The sequence below is a fragment of the Euprymna scolopes genome, chromosome 35 (genome assembly GCF_053919585.1).
Source record: "Euprymna scolopes isolate OS-2025 chromosome 35, ASM5391958v1, whole genome shotgun sequence".
NCBI lineage: Eukaryota > Metazoa > Mollusca > Cephalopoda > Sepiida > Sepiolidae > Euprymna > Euprymna scolopes.
Window position 1 is genome coordinate 87434614 of NC_136516.1, and position 26798 is coordinate 87461411.

The 26798-nt window shown below is 32.7% G+C and overlaps 1 protein-coding gene across 1 annotated transcript; it reads left to right on the forward strand.

Moving 5' to 3' along the window:
* LOC145259980 (cytochrome c oxidase subunit FA4-like) lies at positions 1–26744 on the forward strand. The gene is made up of 4 exons (XM_080117975.1): positions 1–161; positions 22741–22829; positions 24380–24437; positions 26563–26744. Exons 1-4 carry the CDS (start codon positions 111–113, stop codon positions 26623–26625), a joined length of 261 nt encoding a protein of 86 aa, XP_079974101.1. The 5' UTR covers positions 1–110; the 3' UTR covers positions 26626–26744.
* Positions 26745–26798: the final 54 nt, after the last annotated feature.

Here is a 26798-nt window from a genome sequence, read left to right on the forward strand (position 1 = left end):
TATTTCGACTTCCGCTTCCTATATTACCTTGAAGGAGATAAGTTCACTGTTCACATCGGTCCTTCCTTTTTCTTGGTAGGTTTTGTTCCTCCCCACAAACTACAAAAACCATGAGACTTCTTAAAGGAATGAGTGCAGCCAGCTTGAAAGCTCACCCTTCTGTAAGTATATATATATTTAGTTTCCCATTATAATTAAAATCCATTTTTTTTTCTATTACTGCAGATAACCTAGCAAGGTCATTCAAACTCTTAGTATTTCTCGTCTTTTCAAAACTGCTTTTTTTTTTCTTTATCTATGATAAAAACAAACATAATGGCTTACTATTGAAATAGAAAAAATTAATTTAAATAGAAATACAATCACATGCACACAAAATCATATTTCAGGAGAAAAAGATCGATAATTTATAAAATTGGGTGAACTTGTCTGTACGTGACTTTGTACTTACACAAAATACGGACCGTGCTGAAGTAACTTAGGGGCTTATATATATATATATATATCCACGTAAGTGTGGAGACTATTTTTGTCGTGTTTCTATGCGATTTAATCAACAAAATGCAGTAACAATTCAATTCGAAAATCATATCCCAAAAAAAAAAAAAAAATTGCATGGTCTGTATTCTGCAGAAGTACACGTGCTTCAAACATTTTGGTCAATATCGAGATTCCATGATCATTTGGCGGACCTGAACGAGCTTTCCCCCCTGCCGCAAAATTAATTTCCTTGAAAGCTTGTTTAGGTCCGATCATTTTTCATTTATTGAAAATTAAAGAAAAATGCAACTCTTGCAAACTGGTTACTGCATAGGGTTTCAAATGTTTACAATATCTTAGCCCTTTGCTAGATAAAGGGCTGTCTTGCAGTTAAGTCCCGGCAAAGTTCGACAACTCTAGAAGGGTCACATCAGTATTTTCCTCCGTCAAATCACGAATGTTAGTTTTAAAATAAAAAGGTCAATGTCAAGTTTCTTTCCAACTCCCCAAAATACTCTAAAATGACACCAATAGGTTTTTGGTGGTGCTGAAAACGAGTATCATTTAAATTTGGGGCAGATAAGTAGTTTTCATGATATGAAGAAATTACGTTTTCAAAAAATGGGATCCCTTCCCTAGCAGTATCAGAATTTTTGTAGGAATTTTTGACACCCCTAACACGAAACTGCGAATACAATATAAAAATCTCGTAATTTCTCTGTTAAAAGTGGGTTATTTATTTTCTTTATGGATTATACTTCCAAAATAAACTATTACAGTTGTTTTAAAAGTAATAAAAATATTTTTATTTTTTTTTTAAAACAGTAATGAATTTTCCGAACTCAATATTTTTCAATTTTTAAACTCAATATTTTTAAATTTTAAAAATCTATCAAAATTTTTCTATTGATTCTATTTTTACGATATTTTCAGGGTCAATGTGAAATTTTATGTTCTTTCCAATAAACCGAATATAATATTTTAGACAAACGTTTTTTTTAAATTCACGCCCCCCCATTTTCACGCCCCACCCCCATTTTCAACTTTCTCTTAAAAAGTAAATAATTTTATGTTTAATAGTTTTATATATCACAAATTGAAGAGAAAAGGTCAATAAATAATATATTCAAATTTAAAACAAAAAAAAAAAAGTTTTTTAGAAATTTACCTGTAAAGTCCGAAGTTTAAAACCTTATTTTATAAGAACACATTTTTTCTTTTTGTCTTTTTTTTTTTTTTTTAATGAAACCTTGGTCCTTGCTCCTTTAATTGAAAAAAAAATTAGGGCTTGAATTACATTTTTCGAGGAGTTATAAGCTTAGAAAGATAGGGGGTCGAATAATTTACGCCTCTCATTTTGAAATGTCTATTAAAAAGTAAATTAATTTATGTTTAATAGTTTTATATATCACAAATTGAAGAGAAAAGGTCAATAAATAATATATTCAAATTTAAAACAAAAAAAAAAAATCAGTTTTTTAGAAATTTACCTGTAAAGTCCGAAGTTTAAAACCTTTTTAAAAAAAAAAACACATTGTTTTGTTTTGTTTTTTTTTTAAATAAAACCTTGGTCCTTACTCCTTTAATTGAAAAAAAAAATTAGGGCTTGAATTACATTTTTCGAGGAGTTATAAGCTTGGAAAGATGGGGTGGAATTATTCACTATTTTCACGAAATTTCTGACACTGCTATCCCTTCCCTATATAAATTTAACTTAAAATGAGCACCCACTTTCTGGCCACCCATTTTTTTTTTTTTTTTTCTTTTTTTTTTTCATGTAAAACAAATGTAACTGATATTCGTTTTCAGCACCACCGAAAGGAAACCTACAAGTCATTTTAAAGTTAGAAAGAAACTTGACATTGACTAATAAAAATTAGTTTTGAAATAAAAAAAAAAATTTAAAAAAAATTTATAAACAAATATTTTAATATTGGAAGTAAGCACTTGATGAAAGTAAACGAACAAAATATACATTTTTATATATTTATAACTATTTAACAGAAAAATGAAACATTTTAGAAAGTGTTATTGTCTTACCACAAACGAACAAAAAATATGAAGTAATGAACCACGAACCAGTGTGTATATATATATAATATATATATATATATATATATATTTGTATATTAGTTTTAAGTGGTTCATTGAAACACTTAAACTTATACAAAATAAAACCACTTTGAAAATGAAACATTTCTTAGTGTATTGTCTTGTGTTTATTTGCTTTCCCACCAAAGCAAATTAGGCACAAGGCCGTTTTTTAATGTGGGGGGGGGGCACTCTGGTTGTGACCAAAAATAATTGTCCCAGTATAGTTTCCCCTCTATTGACTGGTACAAATTGTCTTAAGTGCAGCACATCTGCAGAACAGGTACTACACTTTAATCCCGGCCCGAAGGCCAAGAACAAAAAAGACAAGCCTCTTTTCTATTAATAATTCGTGGAAGTACGTGTCCTTTCTCACGTCGTCTCCACAAAAAGATGGAGATGGAACAAATTACTCATCCTCATCTTTTTCACATGTGACCAGAATCTTTTCAGTTAATTAAATATTTTTTTTTTTTTTAACTAATTCGCAATTTGACGGTGTAAAATACTGATGTATGTTACCCTTCTAAAGTTGTCGAACTTTGCCGAGACTTACTGCAAGACTGCCGTCTGTATACCGCACAAGTGCCAAAATATTAAAAACAGCGTAAGGTATTAAAACAAACATTCAATTTCTATGAAGTTAAATCCACCAGAATGCATCTTTATTTGAATCTTGATTGGGGGGGGGGTATTCCAATGTACTACTTGATGATGGGGGCTATTTCGAATTCATAATCGTAAGCCATTGTTTCTCTTTTGCATTTGTCTTCAAATATTAAGTTGTTTCCACTTGGACTTATTGGTTAGTACTAGTTAATTTTGTTTTAATAAATGATAGTGTATTCGAAATCGTCAAGGTTTTCTTTTTTTTTTTTTTTTTTTTTTTTTTTTTTTTTTTTTTTTTTTTTTTTTTTTTTTGTCAATTTTTAGCAATTTTCCTTGAAATAATACAAGCCCTTTCATACACAATTGAGCACTAGCCACTACTCCGGTCATTTCTATGCTAAAAGCACAAAATACGGTTACAAATTTGCTTTTTTCCGGAATAGTTTATTTAGTGAAAAATTACAAAAATTTTACCAAAGGCAAGATCAATTCTTTTCTACCATCCTGGCTAAATCATTGTGTTTCTTTGTTAAAAAGATAGTGTCTTAACCTATAGTTAGAATGAAAAGCAAAATGGCGCTCACATTCGAGCCTTGATAATCGCTCAAAAATCGAAAAAAAACAAAAAAACTAAGTTAAACCCTACTTGTCCAGGTATTATAGTCGGTAGAGTAACTTTGCTTGTCTTTGGTAAGTTATTGGTCCACCGACTTAGTCGGATTTAGACTTAAGAATTCAGCCCCCCCTTTTTTTTTTTTTTTTTTTTTTTTTGTACGTTTGCTTTTGCGATTTCAGGAAATCTCATTCTTTTAACTCCTAATACCTACTTTTACCTACAATGGGAGCTTTAGACACAAAAGGAACACTGTTTATTTTAACAAATTATAACCTAATTACTATGCCTCTGTCTAGAAGGATTTCTTTTATACCGAGAACGGGAATGATATGTATCAGACAAGTAGCATACTTCGCTGCCAACCAAAATATCATTTCTAGTATCGGATTCAACTAGAATTTCGAACAGTGCTTCTGCAGTTTACGAACCGTTTTGTTTTTGTTAAGATTTTATTTTTTACATAATACAATTTTTACGATGAAAGTGCAGAATATTAACTCCCCTATGTTGATGGCTTTTTAAATAACCTTATTTCAGCACGATCCGTAATCCGTCCGTATGCAATTGTACCTTCTAAATTGCGCGCCGCGTCTTTTTGTTTAAAACTACCAAATTTTTTTCTTTCGTTAAATTTAGGATTGATTATTTTAAAAATGGGTGAGGGTGAATTTGTATGGTTTCTAATCAAACCATTAGTTTGAAATATAAATTTCGGGAATTTTGTCATCTGAATTGGGGGGGGGGGGCTCGATATCACTTTACAAAGAAAGATTAGGTCATTCAATTGCGCACGTACGCACGGTTTGTTTGTTTTTTTTTGTTTTTGTTTTTTGACAAATATAGTTCTCTAAAGCGAAAAAAAGGTGATTTGTGTAGTTTCGTAGGTAGGATTTTCAGGTTAAATTCAATTTTGTCTTCGATAAAGGTACTTTTATTTTAAGAACGAGTTTCTAAAAGTTATTTCAGCGCGATCTATAAACTGATTATGGAAAATGCATATAATTTTGAGACGGTCATAATTCAATTGTTCACAATATACACTTCAGGTGCGTAAATTCTTTCACCCAAAACCATAAAAACTTTAACATTAGATCCAAAGACTTAAAACCATAAAAGGCTTCGTTTTCATGTTAAAAACTGCTTTCGAAATAAAACACCCCAAATCTCGAAAGCTATTCTTAGCGTGGGGTGGTTGGGAGTGTATACTACGCTAGGGCAGTTCGTAAAAATTTACCTATATTTTTAATAGATTTTTATTTCGAAATGATTTCCCATGTAATTAAAAATTCTTGGCAAATGTCTAGATTCTCCCCCCCCCCCAAAAAAAACCTTTACAATGGCGACTTTAATAAGTTTTCGAGGATGCTGTTGCTGTGCTGAACACAAAGATAACATTTAAAAGTGGCGCAGAGAACTAGTTTACATGATATCAAGAAATTTTTCAAAAAGTGGATCACTGAGCAACCACTTTCTGGTTACCTAGTTTACGTTAAATTTATATAGAAAAGTGACCCACTTTTTGAAAATTTTTCATATCATGGAAACTGTTCTTTGGGGGGGGGGGTAAATTTTTACATTCTACTTTCATAAAATGACTTCGATAGGTTTTGGGGTATGCTGAAAACGAATATCGCATTTTAATTTGCCGCAAACCCCGGATATTTTTGTACTGTCTATACAGAATTATTCTCGCAATCCACTCTCGCCGTAATTTAATATTTTTTGTTTGTACGTCATCACTCTAGGCGAGTTGAGCCGGCTTCCTCCGAAGGTGGAAGTATCAAGAAGATATTAAATTCACAAGCAGTCCCTAGTCGTCGCTAATTTAGCGTTTATTTAACCCCACAGGAAAACGGTTGAATAAAGCCCAGAAGTAAAGTTGTCATTTTTTAATAGAATTTGGAGATTTCGGTTTTTTATGTACTAACGGGATCACTTAATGAGGCTCTAGGGTTACTTGGGGATGAGGATTAATGAATTTGTCAGGTGAACGGCGGTGAGAAACACCGTGATGATTGGTAACAATGGCTAAAACTGGGCAGAATTTAATTTTAAGGGAACAGCTCAGCAAGAATTTAACATTGGTCTTGAACGCTGATGTTGTAACCAGCTGGGAAACATTCCCAGGGTATCGTGTTCCATAGATGAGTTTTTCTAAAAGAAATTCATGAAACTTCCCTTTTATCGTGAAGTGGTTAAATTGGTAAATTATTGCTGTCTGATTAAATTGCTAATTGAACAAAATTGTATTCGTAAAATAAGGTAACCCCCCCCCCAAGAATTTATATCCCGTAGCAAAAAATGTCAGGGGAGTTAACTGCCCTAAAACACTCCAATAACTCTGAAATCGGCAATTAATCTACATTTATGACGTAAAACGTATCATGCAACCAATGTTATATAAATATACTCTTGGTATTGGAATCGTCTACTAACGATGTTGTCATTAGTGCTCATTACACTGATAGAGCTAGAATGAAGCGCAGCCTATTGTGTAGCTTACTTGCTACTGCCAGCCAAAATAACCTACCCTTACATTAACACTAATCCTTATTTTCGCCCCAAAGTATATTCAATATCATTTATTTTTTAATTTTTGTTCCTGTCTTTAAATTTTTTAATTATTCAAGATTATATTAAAATTTAAATTCATGCGAGCCAGGAAATTAAAGTCTTTCATATAAAAATGATGTGAAATCTGTAATTAAAAAATTTTTCTGTGTGAAAATAAACAATGCTGGTAATATCGGTAGTTCGAGAAATTAATTTTTCTTGGAGTTATATCGAATTCATTAATACGGACTTTAGGGACTTTTTTGTAATGTTCCTGTAAAAATAATTTAAATTTGTTATAATTTACGATGCTTATTTTCATAAAAACCTAAAAAAAAATTTTTTTTTTTTTTTTTTTTTTTACTACAGAAAACCATAACTTTAGCAAATGTACTTTTTGTTTAAACAAAATAATGCATTTCCACTAAGATGTTAAAAGGGGGGGGGATGTGGCTAATTTCGTGAATTTGACCTTTTTTGAAATGGTTTGGCCTTCTTTTTTTTTTAATTTGGCTTCAAATTTGGCTTCTGTTTTCTTTTTTTTTTTAAATAATTTTACCACTATATTAATTTTATAGTAATTAAAGAAAATGCTAGAATTAATGTTTCAAGCAGTTTCATGTCGAAATGTTCTGGAAACTTGTATTTGGCGCTGCTAGCCCCCCCCCCTCCCCCTGTCGGCCATTTATTTTTTTGCGTTTTCTCTCTGTACGCACCCCACCCTTCGTCCATTTTCTCCGTCAGATGGCAGCATGTGACGTCATTTTACGGAGAAATCCGAGCGAGTGATAAGCCACGCCCAGGCCAGCTCATGCACTAGTAATTAGTTCATTATAAACCGTGATCATTATTTTAAATTTGAAAATTTCATTAAAATTGGTTAATTTCCTGTTTGTTTTTTTTTTTTTTTTTTTTTTTTTTTTATAGGAGGAGTCAAAATGTTTATACATTTTGGGCATCGGCATTCATTTTTCACGTATTCAATATATTGCTACTTTGAATGTGACTAGTTACTATTTGGGATCGTGTTTAACAGGGGACTGTGGGGAGTTGAGCAGCAAGATGACTGTTCACATTACATTAAAAACTAGGGTAACGTTATGCATGTGCCTGCCTAGTGCCTCACTCGAATGAGAGTACTTTCACTGCTTATTTATATTATAAAGTTTTATTTACAGTATTACTGTACCGCTTTTTTTTTTTTTTTTTTTAATGGGGTGGCGGCTTACTAGGTCACTGAGCTCTTTAAGTTTAAAATTTCTAAGAGTACGAAGGTTTTTTTTTTTTTTTTTTTTAACAAAATATTAAAATGGCTGGCTTGAAATCAAAACGCATTCTGATGGATTTTAGCCTGTACAATGAAGAGTATTTAACAAAACAAAACAATTACAAAAAGCTGCGTGAATTAAAAAAAAAAAAAAAAAAAAGCTTATGGTTACCGATACTATTTTTATTTATTTATTTTTTTTTTTTTTCAATAAAACCGAAGCAATTTTAGGATTTTTGTCAATAACTAAACGAATTATAAAAGATCCCTTCATCTTTTACTTAGACCCGGTTTGTGATCCTCAAAACTTTACTATCATTGAATTTAAAAGATTTTTAAATTTTTTTTTTTTTTTTTTTTTTTTTTTTTTTTTTGTGGTTTCAAGGCAACAAACAAGCAAGAAACCTTAAACAAAATTCATCCTAAAACAAGAAAATTAAAGCTAGCCTGGCAGGACACTGTAGGCGAATTTGGGCGTATTTTATTGGCTTATAAATATGGGTTCTTTTATATCGCTTGTCATGAAATTTTAGCCATAGAATAGTATTATAATCTTCAAAAAGCATTCAATTTTTCATGTTTCGTCCCATTGAATAAAAGACCTGCCAATTTCAATATGCAATTTGGCTACGAGTATGTATGTATGGTATTCAGCCCTGCGTTGCCCGGGTGCTTGGAGATGTATGCTGAGCAAAAAAAAACAAAAACGGTCAATTTTTTTTAACTTTGACCTCTATAACCCCTTAAAATGTATTGTTTTGGGCTCAAATCAAGTTAAGTTTGTTCCATGTCCAAGGAACATATATCTAAAATTTCAAGTTTGTAGACTCGATTGTCAGAGTTTGGTAGAGTTCTCAAAGGTCAAATCGTTGAACTGACCGAAAACCGATCATTGATTTTCTCTAATCTCAGTATCCTGTATATCAAATTTTTAGTTTGTAGACTAAAAATTGACAGTGTGTGTACGTTTTTGCATTTTTTTTTTTTTACAGCCATAAAGTTTCACTTGGTCGTTTTTCCTAGTTTTGCATATGAATTACAAAATATTTCCCTCAAATCTCTGGCCTTGGAGACTAAAACTTGCTGCTCTGGTTTCAAATGATTTGAAATAACAGCAAGGGGAGACTTTATTCCAAATACCTTATGTTATATCTCCCCCCCCCCCTTTGGTTTTCATGAAGTATGTTTCAGTGTATAAGGATTATTTGATATTGGTAATCATACCCTATTTCCAAAAGGTGGGAGATATATAACATGAGAAATATTTGGAATCAAGTCTCGCCTTTGTTATTTCGGATCATTTGAAACCATAGCAATTTTAGTCTCCCTTCCATCAATGCCGGTCCTGGATATAACCTTAAACTATATCCAATGGTGAGGCCCCAGCTTGCGGACTTTAGGGAGTGTGGAGCAACCCTTTAATTGGCATTGCTTCCAGGTCCTCTGACCCGGAGTTGTACCTGTTAGGGTCCCAACTATGGGTTTAATAGAAACCGACTTGAAAAAAAAACCCAAATATATTCTATTAAAAATTTGCTTTTCAAAATCACTTGATTTGGCATTAAATAACCTGAAAAAGGTTGATATGCCATAAAACAAAAAAACAACCATTCCATCAAGGCCAGAGGTTTTGGGGGGAAATATGGTAGTAATGGAAACGTAATCTTCGGGCCGTTTATCCAATTTTGTCGTTACCTTGCTTCTAACAACACTTCCGGCTCTCTGCACTAGGTGTCAGAAACAGATCTTAAGAATGCATGAAAAAATTGAATAATTCAACCTCCTATTTTTACAAGCTTATAACTACTTGAAAAATGTAATTCAAACCCCCCTTTTTTTTTTTTTTTTTTTTTCCAATTAAAGGAGCAAAGAACAAATTTTAAAATAACAGGTTTAATAGCAAATTATTCAATATTCGTTGTTTTTAAATCGGTTTTCTTTCAAATAGATTTGAAGAAAATAAACAATTTTACTTTCTTCGGTTATTAAAAAAATCGATATAAATTCGAAAAATCACTTGCCTATAAAAAAAAATACTACTGAATGTTTAGTTCCATTCTTCATTGTTCAGAATTTATCCATCTATTTTAAATTCCATTTTTTTAAATAAAAGCATTTTTTAAACGACTTTTCTGAAAAAAAAAAGCACGATATCATAGTATTTTTACGTAATCGAAAACCAGAAGTCTTCGTTTGAACTACGGATGAACAAAGGCAGTAAAAACCATGTTCGCGTTAGCTGTCTAGCCTTGTGTGTAAAGAAATTTGCGCCTCCATACCTGAAAACTTAACTAGTCACATTTTACTTATCTTTTGTCTTTTAAAAAAAAAAAAAAAAAAAACTTTTTTTTTTTTTTCTACCAACTTTTTTTGCAGTTTCGTGTTAGGTGTCAAATACAAAAAAAAAAACGTTACACCTATCTCTGCACAGATTGTTTATATCGTACATTCTCGAAAATTACTCTAAGTCTAGTTATTTTAAAATTAGGTAGCTCCAGTCTGTCGAGTTGAGATGTATTTCTGTGCAGTTCTAAAATTCACCATCCCAGGCTTTCCCTTCACCCTTTGAGTTTATGGTTAATCACCTGAAGTGCTCTTACCGTGGAATACCGACAACTGCTCGGGCATTTTCTGTAGTGCACTTCTCCCAGTATGGTTTTAACCCGTGGCGATAAATAACGTATCCTTAAAAGAATTTACTTTTTATTAACCTTTTATTTTCTTGATCAAAATACGTCTATATTGTTTCCTATCATTAAACCCTTCTCGTCTAAGGCAGTTATGTTTCCAAATTTCGGTATGATTTTATTTATTATATATATATATGATGATGATTGCAACGTCTTGTCAGACGAGTGCCACTCCCTCAGACATTTAAAATGCATGAGCCCAAATGCCTGAGGGAGTATCTATACAAAGATGATGTTACAGAGTCTTAGCTTTGTACGACAGCTAAGTCTCTCTCTTGGTCCAAAATGTTGAGATCCAGCAACAAGCAAGAGCAAGATAGCCAGCAACAAATTAAACTGCAGACCAGCTTAATGCGGGTACTGGTCTCCCGCTTTATTATTTTTTTAATCAGATTTGCTTCTCCTAGAAAGGTTGCCTTCACCACGGCTTACGGGAGCCTTCTCCACCCCAATACACATATACACACACACACAAATATACACGGTGCTAGTTGGCCGTTGACCCAGAAAAAGAGTTCATTCGCCCTTTGGAAGGTCTTGTTTTTAATCCTCCAGGGAGACTAGCCGCCCTCCTCACCAAACAAGTCTGGTGGGGGAACCAGTTTAGTCGCCGGTGACCCGACTATGAGGCAGGTAGTACTGGGTTACATGGTACCAGTAGCATATGACATGACCTGACACATATACACACACGCACACACACACGCGCATATCCCCTCCCGTTCCATACACAAATGGGGCTTGTTTTCGAATACGCATAGATTCGAAAAAGTTGTTAAACAAATATTACCAAAGGCAAGATAAGTTACTTTTCTACCTAACTGGATAAGTTTTTAGTGATTTTATTTAATGTAAAATGTTTAATCGGTTCGAAAAGCATGCAGTGTTTATGGATATACTCGAAAAAGACGAACTGATGGAAAAGTTTCGGAAAATGATTTCAAACTAAAACTATACAAAATACTGTTAGAAACTCAATATATGTTAGTGACATAGGCTGACGTATATTTGATGCGTTTCTTGCATTATTTTGTATAATTTTTTTAGTTGGGACTCCTTTTCTTAAACTTATTCAACAGCGAGGTAGCCACCATTTGTTTTTTTAATATCCTGAGACAAATTTAGGCAGGCTGGTTTTTAATGTGGGTGAAAATCTAACTCTCCAGCTGGTCTGGTCATAACAATGGATAAAATATAGTAACCATCTTTACAAGCAAGGAGTCTAGTTAAGGAAGAACGTTAACATGATTTTCTAGTTTAAAAAAAACATTAACTGGAAGACTTATAAACCATAGTTAACTAGCTATGGTATAGCTGGAAATGTCTTCTCAATTATTAAATCATTTCTTTCTGATAGGTTCATAATAGTAGTTGAGGGGCAAAAATCAGAAGCTCACAGTATTAATGCTGGAGTCCCTCGGGGGTCCATCCTGGGCCCAACTCTTTTCCTGATATCTACATTAATGATCTTCCAAATCACATCATTCATAGTCATTTATGCTAATGACACTACCATCTATGGTAGCATATCTAAGACAGTAAACAACCAAGTTCTCTCCAATTCTCTCTCCTCTGATCTTGAGCACGTGGTACAATGGGGAAAGGAGTGGCTGGTTACTCTTAATGCATCTAAAACCAAGCTTCTCTTTACATCAACATTCTAATCCACATCTGGCATCAATTGAAATGAATGGCTCTCGTCTTCAGGAGGCTTCAAGTTTTGACAAGCTTCTGGGGTTGACCTTTACTCCTGATCTTAAATGGAACACGTACATCAAATCTGTTGCCAAGGCCGCGGGAAAAATGGTGGGATCTTTCTATCGATCCAGTTCTCTATCTATATAAACCAAGTACGTCCAATGATGGAATTGCCACATCTGGACAGGAGCTACTAGAAAGGACTTGTCCTGCCTTGATAGTTCAAAATAGACTTCGTAGCCTCGTAGATGTCCTTTTGCCTTTTCTGCAACCTCTATCTCAGAGATGTGAGTTTGTCTCTAATGTATCGTTATTTTCATGGAAAGTGTTCGACTGAGCTTCAGTCTATGGTTCCCCCTCGCCAAACTTTCACAAACACTCGTCTAGCTGAAAACACTATCAATAATTCCCCCCCACTCTTTGACTGTGCCTAAACCTAAACGTAGATTCCATGAACAAAGCTTCTTATAGAACTGCACGTTTTCTTGCTTTCCAGCTGACTACAATATAGTTGTCTTCAAGTCTAACGTAAACAAGTTCTTGATGAGCCGTTCCATATAAGTTAACAAATTTACAGAATTTCCATTACTAATGATATTGTCCAATTTCTACTGTACACTCTTTAACCCTTATCCTCGAGTGGCCTCTTGGCCTTGATTATGTGGTTATGCCTATGGAAAACATCGTCAGCTAATCAAGTGATGGTGTTTTGATTTGACGTGAACGCTGAAATTAGCTTTTTTTTTTTTTTTTTTTTTTTTTTACATAGGCATCACCACATTAACAAGGCCAAGAGGCCACTCAAGGATAATGGTTAACGAGTGTACAGTAGAAATTGGACATTATCATTAGTAATGAAAATTTGGTAAAGTTTAACTTATATGGAACGGCTCATCAAGAACTTATTTACGAATAATTTAGCTTTAACTTTTATTGATCCTGAATGCTGTTGTATAGTTCCTGGCCAAAATTTAGTATTAAAGTGCCAATGTTAGAATCTATAGAAAAAAAAACGCCCTTTTAGCTCCACTAACCTTAAGTCCAGGTGAGAATATGAAAATTAGTTGGCATGGGTATAAATGGGACCATTAAAAGTCAACTTAGCATAACTAATTTTTAAGTTTCTTAAAATATGGTTTAAAGCCATATATCTTGAATGAATTACGTAACTAAAATTGGAATTAACTTTTTTTTCTTTAACCTATAAGAATCCCAACTCAAAATCCACAATGAATGCAGATCAAGAACCAATTTTGATCGAACACCGTTTATTGAACGGTGTTCGATCAAAATTTGTTCTTGATGTCCTGTTCTTGATTAAAAGAAAATTGAAGTTTTTTGCGTGTTATTTTAAATTCCATGGTGCTTATTCAATTTAGCACTTATGACTCGAAAGTTAAAATACAGAAGCGTATTTGTACTTTTAGCTGAGCAAAGGTTATACCAAAAACGATGTCATTTAATCGGGTAGATTTTATCAAGAAAAACGAATTTTACGACTTGGCGAATAGTGTTTTTGTTGGCCATGATGAAATAAAATGGGGATCGATACTTTGAATCGAGGTATCGAGAAAAAAATCAGCTTTATGTTCAAAAGTTTAGTAAAATCGCTAAAAATAGTAAATTGATTTGGGCAAATGTGTATTTCAGCGCCTTAAATTATTTGACAAAAATTTATCAAAATGTTTTTATATCTATATATATATATATATATATATATATAACAGGCTGAAATAAACCCAAATTAAATTTTTATTTTTTCAACATTTCTTATTAGATTAAATGTACAACTTGCTTTGAAAATTGGGCCTGTTTACGCTCTTGCATAGACCATGGTTCCACGCAAGAGCAAAAAGGCCAATCTGGCAATCCAAATTTTCAAAACAAGATGGCGGCCTCGATTGTTGTACATTTTTTTTTTTAGTCTAATAAAAAAATGTTTAAAAAATAATGAAATAGATTTTTTCGGGTTTTATTTCAGCCTTGGTGTTTTATATAAAAATAATTTTTATAAATTTGTCAAATAATTTACGCTGCTGAAATGCATTTGCCTTTTTCTTCTTTTTTTTTTCCGCCAAAAATGCTAATTTGAATAAGCACTTTTACAGAAATGAGCATAAAAACTCTGTCTACCTATTTAAATGGTCTGATTTTATTTTTAAAAGTAAATCAAATGTGATTTTGATTTATAAATTTCCCCGAATGGATGTAATTTAATATTGAGAACCAAATCTAAGTTTACACTGTTTAATGCGAACTTTGAGTTTAACATTTTTCTGGTTTGCTTACAATCAAACACATTGCAATAAAATATATCTCCAATTTTTAATTTCCCAAAAATCTGATAAAATGCTAGTTTTCCTCCTTTTCCAGACGGGGACGGGGTGAATATCGCAGCTTGTGACTTAGTCATCCCAGCTTGAGCGTCAAACAGCCTAAAATAGTTCATCGCAGTCACGTACATCACACGTACGCCTCTCATCCAAAGCCATCTTTGAAGAGGGGGGGGGGGTCTCATACGACACGTATGGCATTTCTAAAATAAACGCCATTTGAATAAACTTTGTCATTTGTGATCGAGCCTTTAGCTGGAATCAATAGCACGGAGTCTTCAGTTAGTAAAAGCGATCCTTTTGGGAGTTTTTCCTCAAATTAAGTCAGCCTTGTGCCTAACTTTGCGTCCATTGGAGAGGCAAATAGATTTCTAATCGCGTTGATTGACGTGACAGTTTGAGTTTTGTACCTTAGCCTTTTGATTAGAAGCAAAGTGTAATATCTGTTTTGATTTTTACTTTTGGTCAAGAAATTCTAAACTGGAATTTTGGTGCTTAGGATATAGTCGACAGATCGATTTTTTTTTTTTATGTCGCCTATTTGTCATACCAAAAATAGTAATATATCCAGAAATTAAAAGATTTTGCGGAAAATTGGGTAAAATCGCATTTTTCTTAGACGTTATAGACAGTCTATACGAATATTTTAGATAATTCGTTCATGACTGCAATATCTGTCTATAGGGATATATTTTTTTTCTTTTCTTACTAAAAACACCATAGCGGTTGGCGTCGATAATTTTTTGTAATCTTTGAATATCTTACTATTTTCGACATGATAATTAAGTACATAATATTGTTTTTGCTTTAAAGTATATTTTTACAAAATCGATTTGTCGACTATATCTTAAGCACCGGAATTTCAATCAAATCCAGATTGCTCCATTTTAAGGAGCTGGGGTTTCCCCACATTAAAAACTCTCTCACCTCGCCCTTATGAGGAGGCTAGTTAGACATGACAGTTCTGTTTGTGTCTTAAGGAGGGGTATCGCTCTTAAATATTTTCCCAATTTAATCTTATAATATTTGCAATGTCAACATTAAATTCGATTTAGCTATTTGCCGAGTTTACATTTAAAATAGAACTAACATTAACGAGATCAGTTAGACAGGGTTGGTTTTTAGTCTAAAAGAGGCAACCTGGATTGGGACAATTTTTAAAATGTTTCTGTCTAGAAGGATTTCTTAACTGACCAAGGACATGTGAAGTGTAATATACTACACGTCAACGTTAATTCTATTTTGAAAAGTAAAAATAAATTTTAAATTTTGTAATGTTCCAGAACAGGTACAAAATAGTTTTTAATATATTGATAAAATATTTATCCGCGCGATCTCTACCAAATGAAATCTACATTTTAATAAAACCTGTCACTTTGAAAATTTGACGAAGTTAATAAAATTGTTACCACAGCTATCTATAACAAATAAAAACGTAAAATTCGAGCATTTAGCAGTATAAATAAAACGAAAAAATGATATAATTCCTGTGGAAATATTCTTTTATTTACTTATATTTCCCTTTTTGTATATACCAATCCTTATTTCTAATCAATCTAATTAGAGTATATAATGAATAAATGACAAATCTATATTCGAAATTTCATGTTGACCATCTTACAATTTATTTCTTGAAGTTGACATTTGTTTAACAATTCCATGTTTCGTAGCACAAAATCATTCATATATATATTATTATATTATATATTTATATTGTTATATTATAATATTATAATACTATATAATATTATATAATTATAATATATTATGGGCTGTTATCGATATTCCACTAATGACTCTCTGGTGTCGGACATTGTTTTTCTTAAGACTATGCACTTTTTTTGAGGTAAAAACGCTTTAATGAGCTAAACCACGAAACTTATCCATGTAGGTAGAAAAGTAACTTGTCTTTGGTTACAGTTGTGGGTGTAATATCACCTTTTCGTTTTGTCTGTACTGCCAAATACCCGATTATTTTGACTTAACTACTTCTACATAACTTGAACCAAACAAATACCGAAACAAACTTCAGAAAATCACCGAAGCATTTATCCAATCAGAAGCCTAAGAACAATGTCAAATGACAAATACCACGTCAAACGTAAATTGATTACCTTACGACCTCTCGAAGTCGTGATTTGGCCTTAAAGTTTAAAAAATTTTAAATGGTTCGACTAATGTAAATTTTTTTTCAACAAATTCTTTTAAAAGATCGAAATTCTTCTAAGAATAAGATGAATTAAGAAATTTTAAAAAGTTACAAGTACATTTCTGGGGTCCTTATGTGCCTCTCCCACGAGGGGGGGAAAGTTAAGCACAAGGCTGGTTTTTAATGTGACTGTGGGAGGGCATCCATCCAGCTCCCCTCACTAAAGGGAAACTCAATACTTTTACATTTTACTGATCGTGCTTTATTTTAACTTACAAATTAAATTCAAGGTTTACAGTATCTTTTCTTTATTAATGTTCCTATTTACTTGCCTCCCCGCGATGGCAGTTAGACACAAGATCGGTTTTTGAGCTGGGGGAAAATCCAGCTCCCTGGAAAGGGGAGCACTCTGGATAGGAACAAAAATTGCCTCTGTTTAGGATTTCTCCTCCACTGATCGAGACTGAAAAGGTGAACAGATACTACACTTTGCTCACAGCCAAACAGGTTAACAAAGGGCGTTCAAGTTTAGTTTTAATGTTTACAATAAATATCACGTCAGCTGATATTTGGATTTGACTACGAATGCCCTGGAAAAGTCTTGAGTTTTAAAATATTGTTATTCTGTAAAACAGCCAAGTTCGTCTGCAAAAATTTTAAGTAGTAAACATTATTTCCGGGGCATTCATCGTCAAGCCCAAATATCGGCTAACGTGGCATTGTAAACAAGTAGTCGGAATTTGAATGCCAACAAAAAGCCCCTTTCACCTTAATGAATTTCTAAATGTTTTTCTAGCACGTAAAATGCAGAAGTATTCCAAATAAAAATGAAAAATGCTTGTCTAAAAGTATTTCTGGTACTTGTGTACCGCGCTAGTTTTTTTTTTTTTGTTTTTTGTTTTTTTTTCTCGACTTAATCCATAACTTTGTTTATCTTTCCCTGACCTTTTTATCACCTTGGTTGTATAGTTTTCAATGTAGGTTATAAAAAAAAAAAAACATTTCTTTTTCATGCTTCTATTGTTTGAAAGGAAAGTCTTTGTATTTTCTCTGTGCATTTTCTCTGGATGTTTCGAGTTGATAGCGTTAATTTCAGCTGACCTCTCTTGGGGTTAGTGCAATTCGTTTCTCCTTTTCACGGCTGGGAGATGTGACACAAGGTTGGGAAAGTATGAGAAGCCAACGTCTTAAAGGAAACTTACAAAAAAATAAATGCCTGGACAACCTCGTCAGCAGACCCGTAATAGGGACGCCTCAGGCGATGAACAAATTAATCTATTCTCAAAGGGTGATAAGAGATAAACATTTGACTGAACGGAACGCTACCTCAACCCAAAAGCCACTGTCGGCCTGAATCTTACAGGAGGTATCCATTGTTTCAAGACTGATTGACGATATATATAGCTGCATTTGTCACAATGGTTAAAGTAAGACGTTTAATGGAGGTATGGGTAAAATGGGGGAAAAACATAAGAGGACATAGTTTTGAAAGCCGGTTTATATATTTTGTAGGTTTCCGACTACTCTGATTGCATTTGAAAGATTAAAGACAAAAGTTTATTTCCAAAAGGAAAAATATTTGTACACGTGGGAAAAAGTTATGAAAAATGTTTTCACGGTGAGCTAATTCAGCTAATATTTGAAGTTAAATAAATTCATTTATTAGTTTTCTGGGTCTACTGCAAAGATAATTGGTAGGATTTGACAACAGCATATTCTTTTCATTGTTTGGGCTCTTGAGTATATATCCGTTAATATCTTGTTTTTATATAGACTGATGTGGTTCTCGGTTGACTAAGTCTTACTGTGTCTGATATATACTGGAGACAAAACAATGAAGCAATTGTCACAGCCCTAATTAGTAAATTCATAAGATATTGAATAAAAAAAAAATCTTTGTACAAAAATAGCTTAATTAGTCCCCAAAAGAGAGATTCTGCTTTCACAGAATTACAGGAAACCCGGAGTGGTGTAAACATGGGTTATAAGGAAGTCGAAAAGCTGTCTGAAAATGACATAAGCGAGCATCCGTACATTCCTATCGTGAACGTTTGTATATCATTTTTTAATTTTTCTATGTTCCTGCTTTTAAATTAAAATCTTTTTCAAGATTATATAAAAATTATGCCGAGTTTTTCATTCAAGCAAGGAAAATATTAGAATCTTGTATATAAAAATTATGCAAAACCTGTAATCTAAAAAAAAAAAAAAAAAAAAAAAAAAAAATGGAAATATTTTTGAAATTATGATTTGTGAAATTATTAAATAATGCTTAACACAATATCGGTAGTCCGAGAAATTAATTTTTATTGGAGTTATATCGAATTCATTAATACGAACTAAAGGGGCTTTTTTCGTAATGTTCCTGTAAAAACTAAATTTTTTAATTGTTACAATTTACGGTTTTTGTTATATGTATATATATGTATATATCTCGATTAGCTATTGAAAACCATAACTTTAAAGGTTTTTTTTTTTTTTTTTTTTTTTTTTTCCAAGATTTATATAAAAAATGAATTCATATTCCTTGATCATTTGATTAAATACTGAAATTTTCATTAAAATTTGTTAATTTCCTGATTTGAATTTTTAAGTAAAGGGAGGGGGTCAAAAATGTTTATACATTTTGAGCATCGGCATTCATTTTGCACGTACTTATCTTTAATGTAAAATATAGTCGTGTTTACATCGGTAAAATGGGGGTCCCTTATTTCATTATTTAAACGCTTAAGTAAATAAACCAAAAATAATTCAACATGTATTTAAAAGTTGCGTGTAGGCGAGAAACCTGAGATTTGATGACGTTTTTCAACCCTTTGGACCCTGACTCGGTCAATTTTTAACCGAAAAGACAATGAGGTGAATTGAATTAGCAAAATTTTATTTGATAACGTATTGTTAGGACTGAAATATCTGCGGTGCAGGGTTGGAAGGGTTAGTCATATTTACTTTCATAGTCAATATTTTGGTATCTTTTAAAATGTTTGCTTTTATTTCTATTTTGTGCTAGTGCATATGGTTTTGTTTATAAAGATACCTATCCGGCGTTGCCCGGGCGTGTTTGCGAAGCATTTAATCTTTTTATTATACACGATAATTTGCTAAGAAATTTTAAGCAAATTTAACTTAAATTCCTATCAGATTTCGAAGGGTCGCGAAGTATATATTCTAACTAATAACAAAAAGGTATTTATGTAGAATACAGACAGTCCTGAAATGTTTTAGAATCCTTCTTAAAGGAGGTGGGGAGGGGGGGCTTCTGAAATATTCTATATTTTCATCAAATAATTTGAACGTAATTGTTTGTTTACAAAATGCATCGATTTAATTTCGTAACTTATTGTTTAAATAGGATTAAAAGTATCTTCTGCTCTTACAATTTTGGTTTCAATCCAATTCTCGTAAAAAAAATAAATTTTTACGATGTGCCTCAGCGTATTATAAACACCAACCTCGAAAGCCGTTCTTAGGGTGGTGAGGGTGTTTATAGTACGTTGGGGCACGTCGTAAAAATTTATCAAATTTATTGCGGAAATTATCAATTTTTGACACAAGCACGTACACTAAATTATCTTGTGTTTGTTTGCTAGACAGTCGTACTAAATCAATTCTATCGTAGAATTTTGTATCTTTTGAGTTCTTGAAGTGTGTGGGTGGGTGTTTATGCCTAAGTAAACACGACACGTGCGCTGTCTGTGATGAACCCTCCCTTCTCAAAGTCAAACGGTGATACCAACAAGTGCGCGTATATGACTCTCCCGCCATCTCGTTGTAGAGTATCCTAACATAAAGTATTGTTTTCTGTTTTCACGGTTAATACAAGGTTGAAACCATCGCGATTGTTAAAAATAAAACATACTGAACCAACCATTCCATAGTTTTTTTTCTCTCTCTCTCTCTCCCGTTGTGCTGTGGCGTGCGTGTGTGATTTACAATCTCATCATCGCTGAGTTTAGTTTTTGAGATATATATATATATATATATAATCAAACGTGGTAGAATTTAATTCTCTACCGCTCCATTAGCAGTGTCAGAAATTTCGTGAAAATAGTGAATAATTCCACCCCATCTTTCCAAGCTTATAACTCCTCGAAAAATGTAATTCAAGCCCTAATTTTTTTTTTCAATTAAAGGAGTAAGGACCAAGGTTTTATTTTAAAAAAAAACAAAACAAAACAATGTGTTTTTTTTTTTAAAAAGGTTTTAAACTTCGGACTTTACAGGTAAATTTCTAAAAAACTGATTTTTTTTTTTTGTTTTAAATTTGAATATATTATTTATTGACCTTTTCTCTTCAATTTGTGATATATAAACCTATTAAACATAAATTAATTATTTACTTTTTAATAGACATTTCAAAATGAGAGGCGTAAATTATTCGACCCCCTATCTTTCTAAGCTTATAACTCCTCGAAAAATGTAATTCAAGCCCTAATTTTTTTTTCAATTAAAGGAGCAAGGACCAAGGTTTCATTAAAAAAAAAAAAAAAAAAGACAAAGAAAAAATGTGTTCTTATAAAATAAGGTTTTAAACTTCGGACTTTACAGGTAAATTTCTAAAAAACTGATTTTTTTTTTTTGTTTTAAATTTGAATATATTATTTATTGACCTTTTCTCTTCAATTTGTGATATATAAACCTATTAAACAAATTAATTATTTACTTTTTAATAGACATTTCAAAATGGGGGGGGGCGTGAAAATGGGGGGGCGTGAATTTAAAAAAAACGTTTGTCTAAAATATTATATTCGGTTTATTGGAAAGAACATAAAATTTCACATTGACCCTGAAAATATCGTAAAAATAGAATCAATAGAAAAATTTTGATAGATTTTTAAAATTTAAAAATTTAAAAATATTGAGTTTAAAAATTGAAAAATATTGAGTTCGGAAAATTCATTACTGTTTTAAAAAAAAAATAAAAATATTTTTATTACTTTTAAAACAACTGTAATAGTTTATTTTGGAAGTATAATCCATAAAGAAAATAAATAACCCACTTTTAACAGAGAAATTACGAGATTTTTATATTGTATTCGCAGTTTCGTGTTAGGGGTGTCAAAAATTCCTACAAAAATTCTGATACTGCTACCGCTCCATGTATTTTTAATGTTTTGAAACTTAATATTTATTTATGATAGTTTGAAAATTTGGTTTCAAGGTTCACGTGATTATTTATTTTGTAAACACGGAAAACTACGTAGTAGTCGATTACCGCTCCGCTAAACTTAATTGATTTAAGCTTTATGAGGGTTTTTTGAGTGGGGCGGATCTCAGATTTAGTGATAATGTAAATATATTGTGCACTTTGCCACCGCGCTATTTACTTTTTTTTTTTTTTTTTTTTTTTTTTTTTTTTTTTTTTTTTTTTTAGAGCACTGAATTTTTACAAAACACCCTCCCTTCCTCATGATAAGAATGGCTTTCAAGATGTTATTTCAGCACGGTGGCAAAATTGCACTAGTACCAGTTTTTTTTGTTTTTTTTTTTTTTTTTTTTCCAGTCCCCTCAAATTTTCTGAAAATAAAAATTGTCCAGAAAAATTTGTCTGAAGACAAAAACCGATACTGCACTTTGATCCTCGGCCAAATAGTATTTTGGTTACCAAAATGGACAATTGTGTATGAAATCTTTCACTTACTCTCGCTCCCCCCGACTCTGTATTAGTTGTATCTCTCCTTTTTGTGGAAAGTTTGAGGAATTACTAATTAAAAATTGTTCTGAATGTCGACCGTGCTCTCTGTCCAGTTCTGTTCCTGTTTATCCTGAGAAGGGTATTTTGTCCAAGGCAATGATGAAAAAAAATGTTTCATGGGTGCCTTGTGTAGTTTTACTTTTTAGCTGGACATATAACTTTGAGATCCATTAACCTTCCAAATTCCAGAAAGTCCTTAAGATATTTATATTCCTGGAATTATCATGGATCTAGAAACTGTTTTAATAACAGTAATAGACGCATAAAACAAATATTACGACCGCAAAAACTCATTTTGGTATAAAATTTAAGATTTTTTTAGCTTTTTATTTTAATATTTTCTATTCCCCCCCCCCCCCAAAAAAAAAATACCGCTCCCTGGCATATGCTGCCAGGGTCAGACCATCCCCACCCCCTTTGGTATGCCATTGCAAGGTTGAACTTGCAGAGATAAATATTTTAACAATTTTTTTTTCTTTTCGTACTTACTGCATTACTTTATTTAAATGTTAGAATGTAACATGTAAATGTTAATTTTTTTTTTTTTTTTTTTTTCTAGTTGGTTCCCCTTTTTGTATTTCTTGGTGCTGGCATGGTGGGAGCTGCTGCATACACCATCCGATTGGCTACTCGATCTCCTGACGTTAGGTAATGTTTTTTGCTGCTTTCCCACGTGTTTGATCTGTATGTGTAGCGATTTTATTTATTCATTTTATTTTATTTATTTTTATTTATTTATTTTTTTTTTAAACATGAGCATGATCAAATGAAGAAATACTCAAATATATATAAAAAAAATAACTCTGGTTAATTTAATTTGTACAGTTATAAAAAAATTTTTTTTTTTTTTTTTTTTTTTAACCTGAAGTTGTCCTTTCAGAGGTCACAAATTTGCCGTACAGAGCATTTAAAAAAAAAAAAAATGCTAAGTTGGGGCTTTTTCCGTTGGGATAGGAAATGGGTTCTTGTGAAAGTCTTATAGGAAGGAACCAGAGCTCAGTTTACTTTTCATAAAAATAATTATAGACTAAAATCTTCTGTGCATAACATCTGCCACTAGATTTTGCAGTCTATTTTGAACTTTGTCTAGGCATTTTTGTAGATATTGGTGCTGGTGTGGTGATATCAGTGAATGAAGTAAATTCAAGAAATTTCTACCATTACTAATCGGACTAATCTTCCCACTTAATTTTTGAGATGAGGATTGGTTATTCGTGTTTGGATTCTTTGGACTAATGTTCTCATCTTGAGTGTCATGTTCACTTTTCAGCGTTTTGGTCGATGTAACCTGACCTTCAAGTGTATCTTGTTGGACAAGAGAATTTGGACGAAATTTCAAACAAAACCCTTTATTTACTTCATGCTCTCATTCTGTTAACCATGACTGGATAGAGGTACTATATAATTTGCAATTTATCGGTTGTCCACACTGAGAATTGAACCATTAACGTCCAGGAAAATATCACATTTACAATTGATTTTTAAGAGTACTCCTTGGTGTTAGATAAACTTCATATGTTCCGGGGTGTTTTTTTTTTTTTTTTTTTTTTTTTTTTTTTTTTTTTTTTACTCCTTGATAAAAATCACTGTAGTCCCAATTTCTCAAAAATTTGAAATTCGAATTTCAAACGGGCATATCTTGAAATAATTGGTTTTAGAAGACAAATGATTTTTGTGACTTCAGACTCTGAGCTATTCAAATATCTAAGTTTTATAATTTGAGGAAGTTGCTAAAAAATCTATATGTTCACTTGCTGGTCCACTGTACAGGTGTTTAGAAGTCTTGAGCAAAAAAAAAAAGTGGTAGTAGACAGGCAGGCTTAAACCCATACCGCAAAGGAGGAAAAGAACGTGAAAAAGTGACGTCTTTGTATCTATCGCCAACCCGGAAGTGGTGAATGTCTAAATTAAGGCTAGTCAATCGAAAAGAGGGGATGACTTTTGAAAATATCTGAGAAAAAGCGACCCCTCCCTGTAGAAAAGTGCCCAGTTGAGGGTGAAGGAATTAATGTTTTTAGCTAATTTTTCGATATTTGTCGTCCGAAGGGTCAAGTTTCAAAATGATACAGCCTTGTGAAAATCTGTTGCCTCTAAGTTTTAGACAGACATTGCATACATACATTGCAGGCATGCATTGAATTTGCATATATAGTTAGCATTTTTTAATTTTTATTTTTTTTAATTTTTTTTTTCTTCAGCTGGACCAGATCCTCCGAGCAGCCTTGGAATTACGTTGATCCCACATATCAATACAAGGTATGTTTATTAGTTTTATTGTACTGGTTTGTCTTGTTTTATAAATCTACTCCAATGAGATTGTCAAATGATTTTAAGTGGGGAATCTTGTTAATGCCGTATCATGGTACCTAAAAGTATGAGTGTGATAGATGGATATCCTCAAAATGCTTGTAGTTGGTAGCTATAAGAACGAAAATTTTAGAAACTTACCTATTTAGGGACCTTGTTAACTATGCTTTCACAGGGTGGAATGATAAATGTCGCCCTGTAGAAAACAACACTACAGCTTTATTTTTAAACTTTTGAAAAAACCAATTCTGGTAACTTGATTATGTAGTAGAGCTGACATCTATTCAATGAAGCGGTCTTCAGCCTCAATCACTGGCTTGATACGGGTCTGGAACTGGGAGCATGCCTTTTCCACAAGCACCGGTGGAAGGTCATGTTAGCGATGTTCTAGACATACTACCAAACGAAGTAGTCCAGCGGGTTCAGGTCGGGAGGAGGGGGTTGCCAGTGAGAGAAGGGTATAAAGTCGTAGCATTCCTTCTGAAGCCAAGCCTGGGTCTTTTAGGATTTGTGGGCTGGCACCAAGTTCTGTTGCCACAACTGGGGTCTGCCTGCGGCCACCTGATTACTTACTACACTCAACACATCCAGGCATACTTTGGTGATGAGTTTGAAGATGTGGGGTGGCATGATGTGGCCGGCACTTGGAACGACATCAAAGACCATAACCATGCCAAAAATTTTGTTGAGCTGTATTAAACCATCTCTATTTGCATTTTGAGGGTGCTGGCAATGGTCTTGTTGTCATAAGTTGGATCTGTAGAGAGCATGAGTTGTACAGTGGCACATCTCCGATCTTGCTCGTTGAACACTGTCGCATTCAGACATGAGCGACTCCTATCGCTCTTTAGATTTGCACACAACTGGCCAACTAGATGATTTTCAACAACTTTTTTCAAAAGGAAATTCACTAGTGACCGGTTGTCAAAAGTTTTAAATGTATTTTATTTCTTTTAAAAAAAATAAAAAAAAATAAAAAATGTAATTTCTTGATTTATGCACTTAGTAGCAATAGTAAAAACACATGCAGCTGATTATAAAAAGGTTTTGTTTATCTGCAAATATAACCTTTGTTTTCAAATGAGATTGACAAGTCTAATGGTGTGCATGATGGTGATGTGAAGAATGTTCTTTGCATTTTCGTGTCTGTCTCGCTCTGGATCTTTTTTTTTTTTTTATTTGGCCCACATGACATTAATATTCCTACCTGTATGGTTTCAAAAATGTGGTCACTCGCTGATCAGGGATTTTGCGTCATAGAATTTTACAGTACTCTGACGTCATCTCCTTACGGGATCTGGATTATTCAACACTAGGGCAACAATTTTATCGTGCTGCCCTGTATTTTAAACAGCATTCATTCAGTGGGTTGAGCCAGCTCTAGCCCTCCATCTCTTACAAAGGCTAATCAAGTTTGGTGATTGGAGGGACTATAGTTCCTCATTGTTCCAACGGTAAACTCTATGAATTTGGAATTCCCTGATGTCTCAACAATTAGCAACAAACTAATCCTTTCTCAAAGGGTGAGAAAAGTCCTTGAAAGATGGACTTCTGAGAATTGCACAGCGTCCGACTTCAGACCAACAGCAAACAAACCATGCTCAAAAATGGTGACTCTGATTTTGCTATGAACTAAACCAAAAGTGTTTGGTTTATGGTTCATTTGTACCTAAGACAACTATTTTCGATTAACTTTGAACAGTCATAAGTTGATGGCTATTTGAGCAACCAAAATGAACTTATTGTTTTTGATGTCAATAGTAATTGGTCCCCTTGACAAGGGATTGGACCTAGTAATTCACGGGGAGTGACAAAAAAAAAAAAAATGTGTTCTCGATAACCATGCCTTGGGTCTTTTAAATATTGCACAACATTAGTCATGGTAAAAGTAAATTTTTGCCAGAACAGATAACTCTGGTTGCCCTCCTAGAGAACATTGTAGAGGTAAATATGTGCACATGTTTATTTTTTTAATTTTGATTTCGTATTTTTTATCAAGCTTATTTGAGTATGCTATTTTCTTTTCTTTCTCTCTCTAATGTTTTTTTTTTTTTTTTTTTTTTTTTTTTTCCAGTTTTATGCTCCGATTATAAAATACAAAGAATTGAAACACCCTGCCGATAGACCAGAGCTCTAAATTAAATCTGAATGTGGGGGGAGAAAAAAAAAAAAACTTTTCGAAGTATATGTCCATGATTTTAGAGGCATTAATTGTTTTTAGTTTAATGATCAATAAAAACACTTCTAAATGAAAAACTGCTTTTTGTTTTGAATTATTTGCAAAGTGGTGTATCTTCGTAATTAGAGGTA

Bases quoted from the DNA above. Each gene is read 5' to 3' on its own strand.
- LOC145259980 (XM_080117975.1), top strand. From the start codon at position 111: ATGAGACTTCTTAAAGGAATGAGTGCAGCCAGCTTGAAAGCTCACCCT. The intron at 162-22,740 runs GTAAGTATATAT...TTTTTTTTCTAG, and splicing joins GCTTGAAAGCTCACCCTTCT to TTGGTTCCCCTTTTTGTATT. The intron at 24,438-26,562 runs GTATGTTTATTA...TTTTTTTTCCAG, and splicing joins ATCCCACATATCAATACAAG to TTTTATGCTCCGATTATAAA.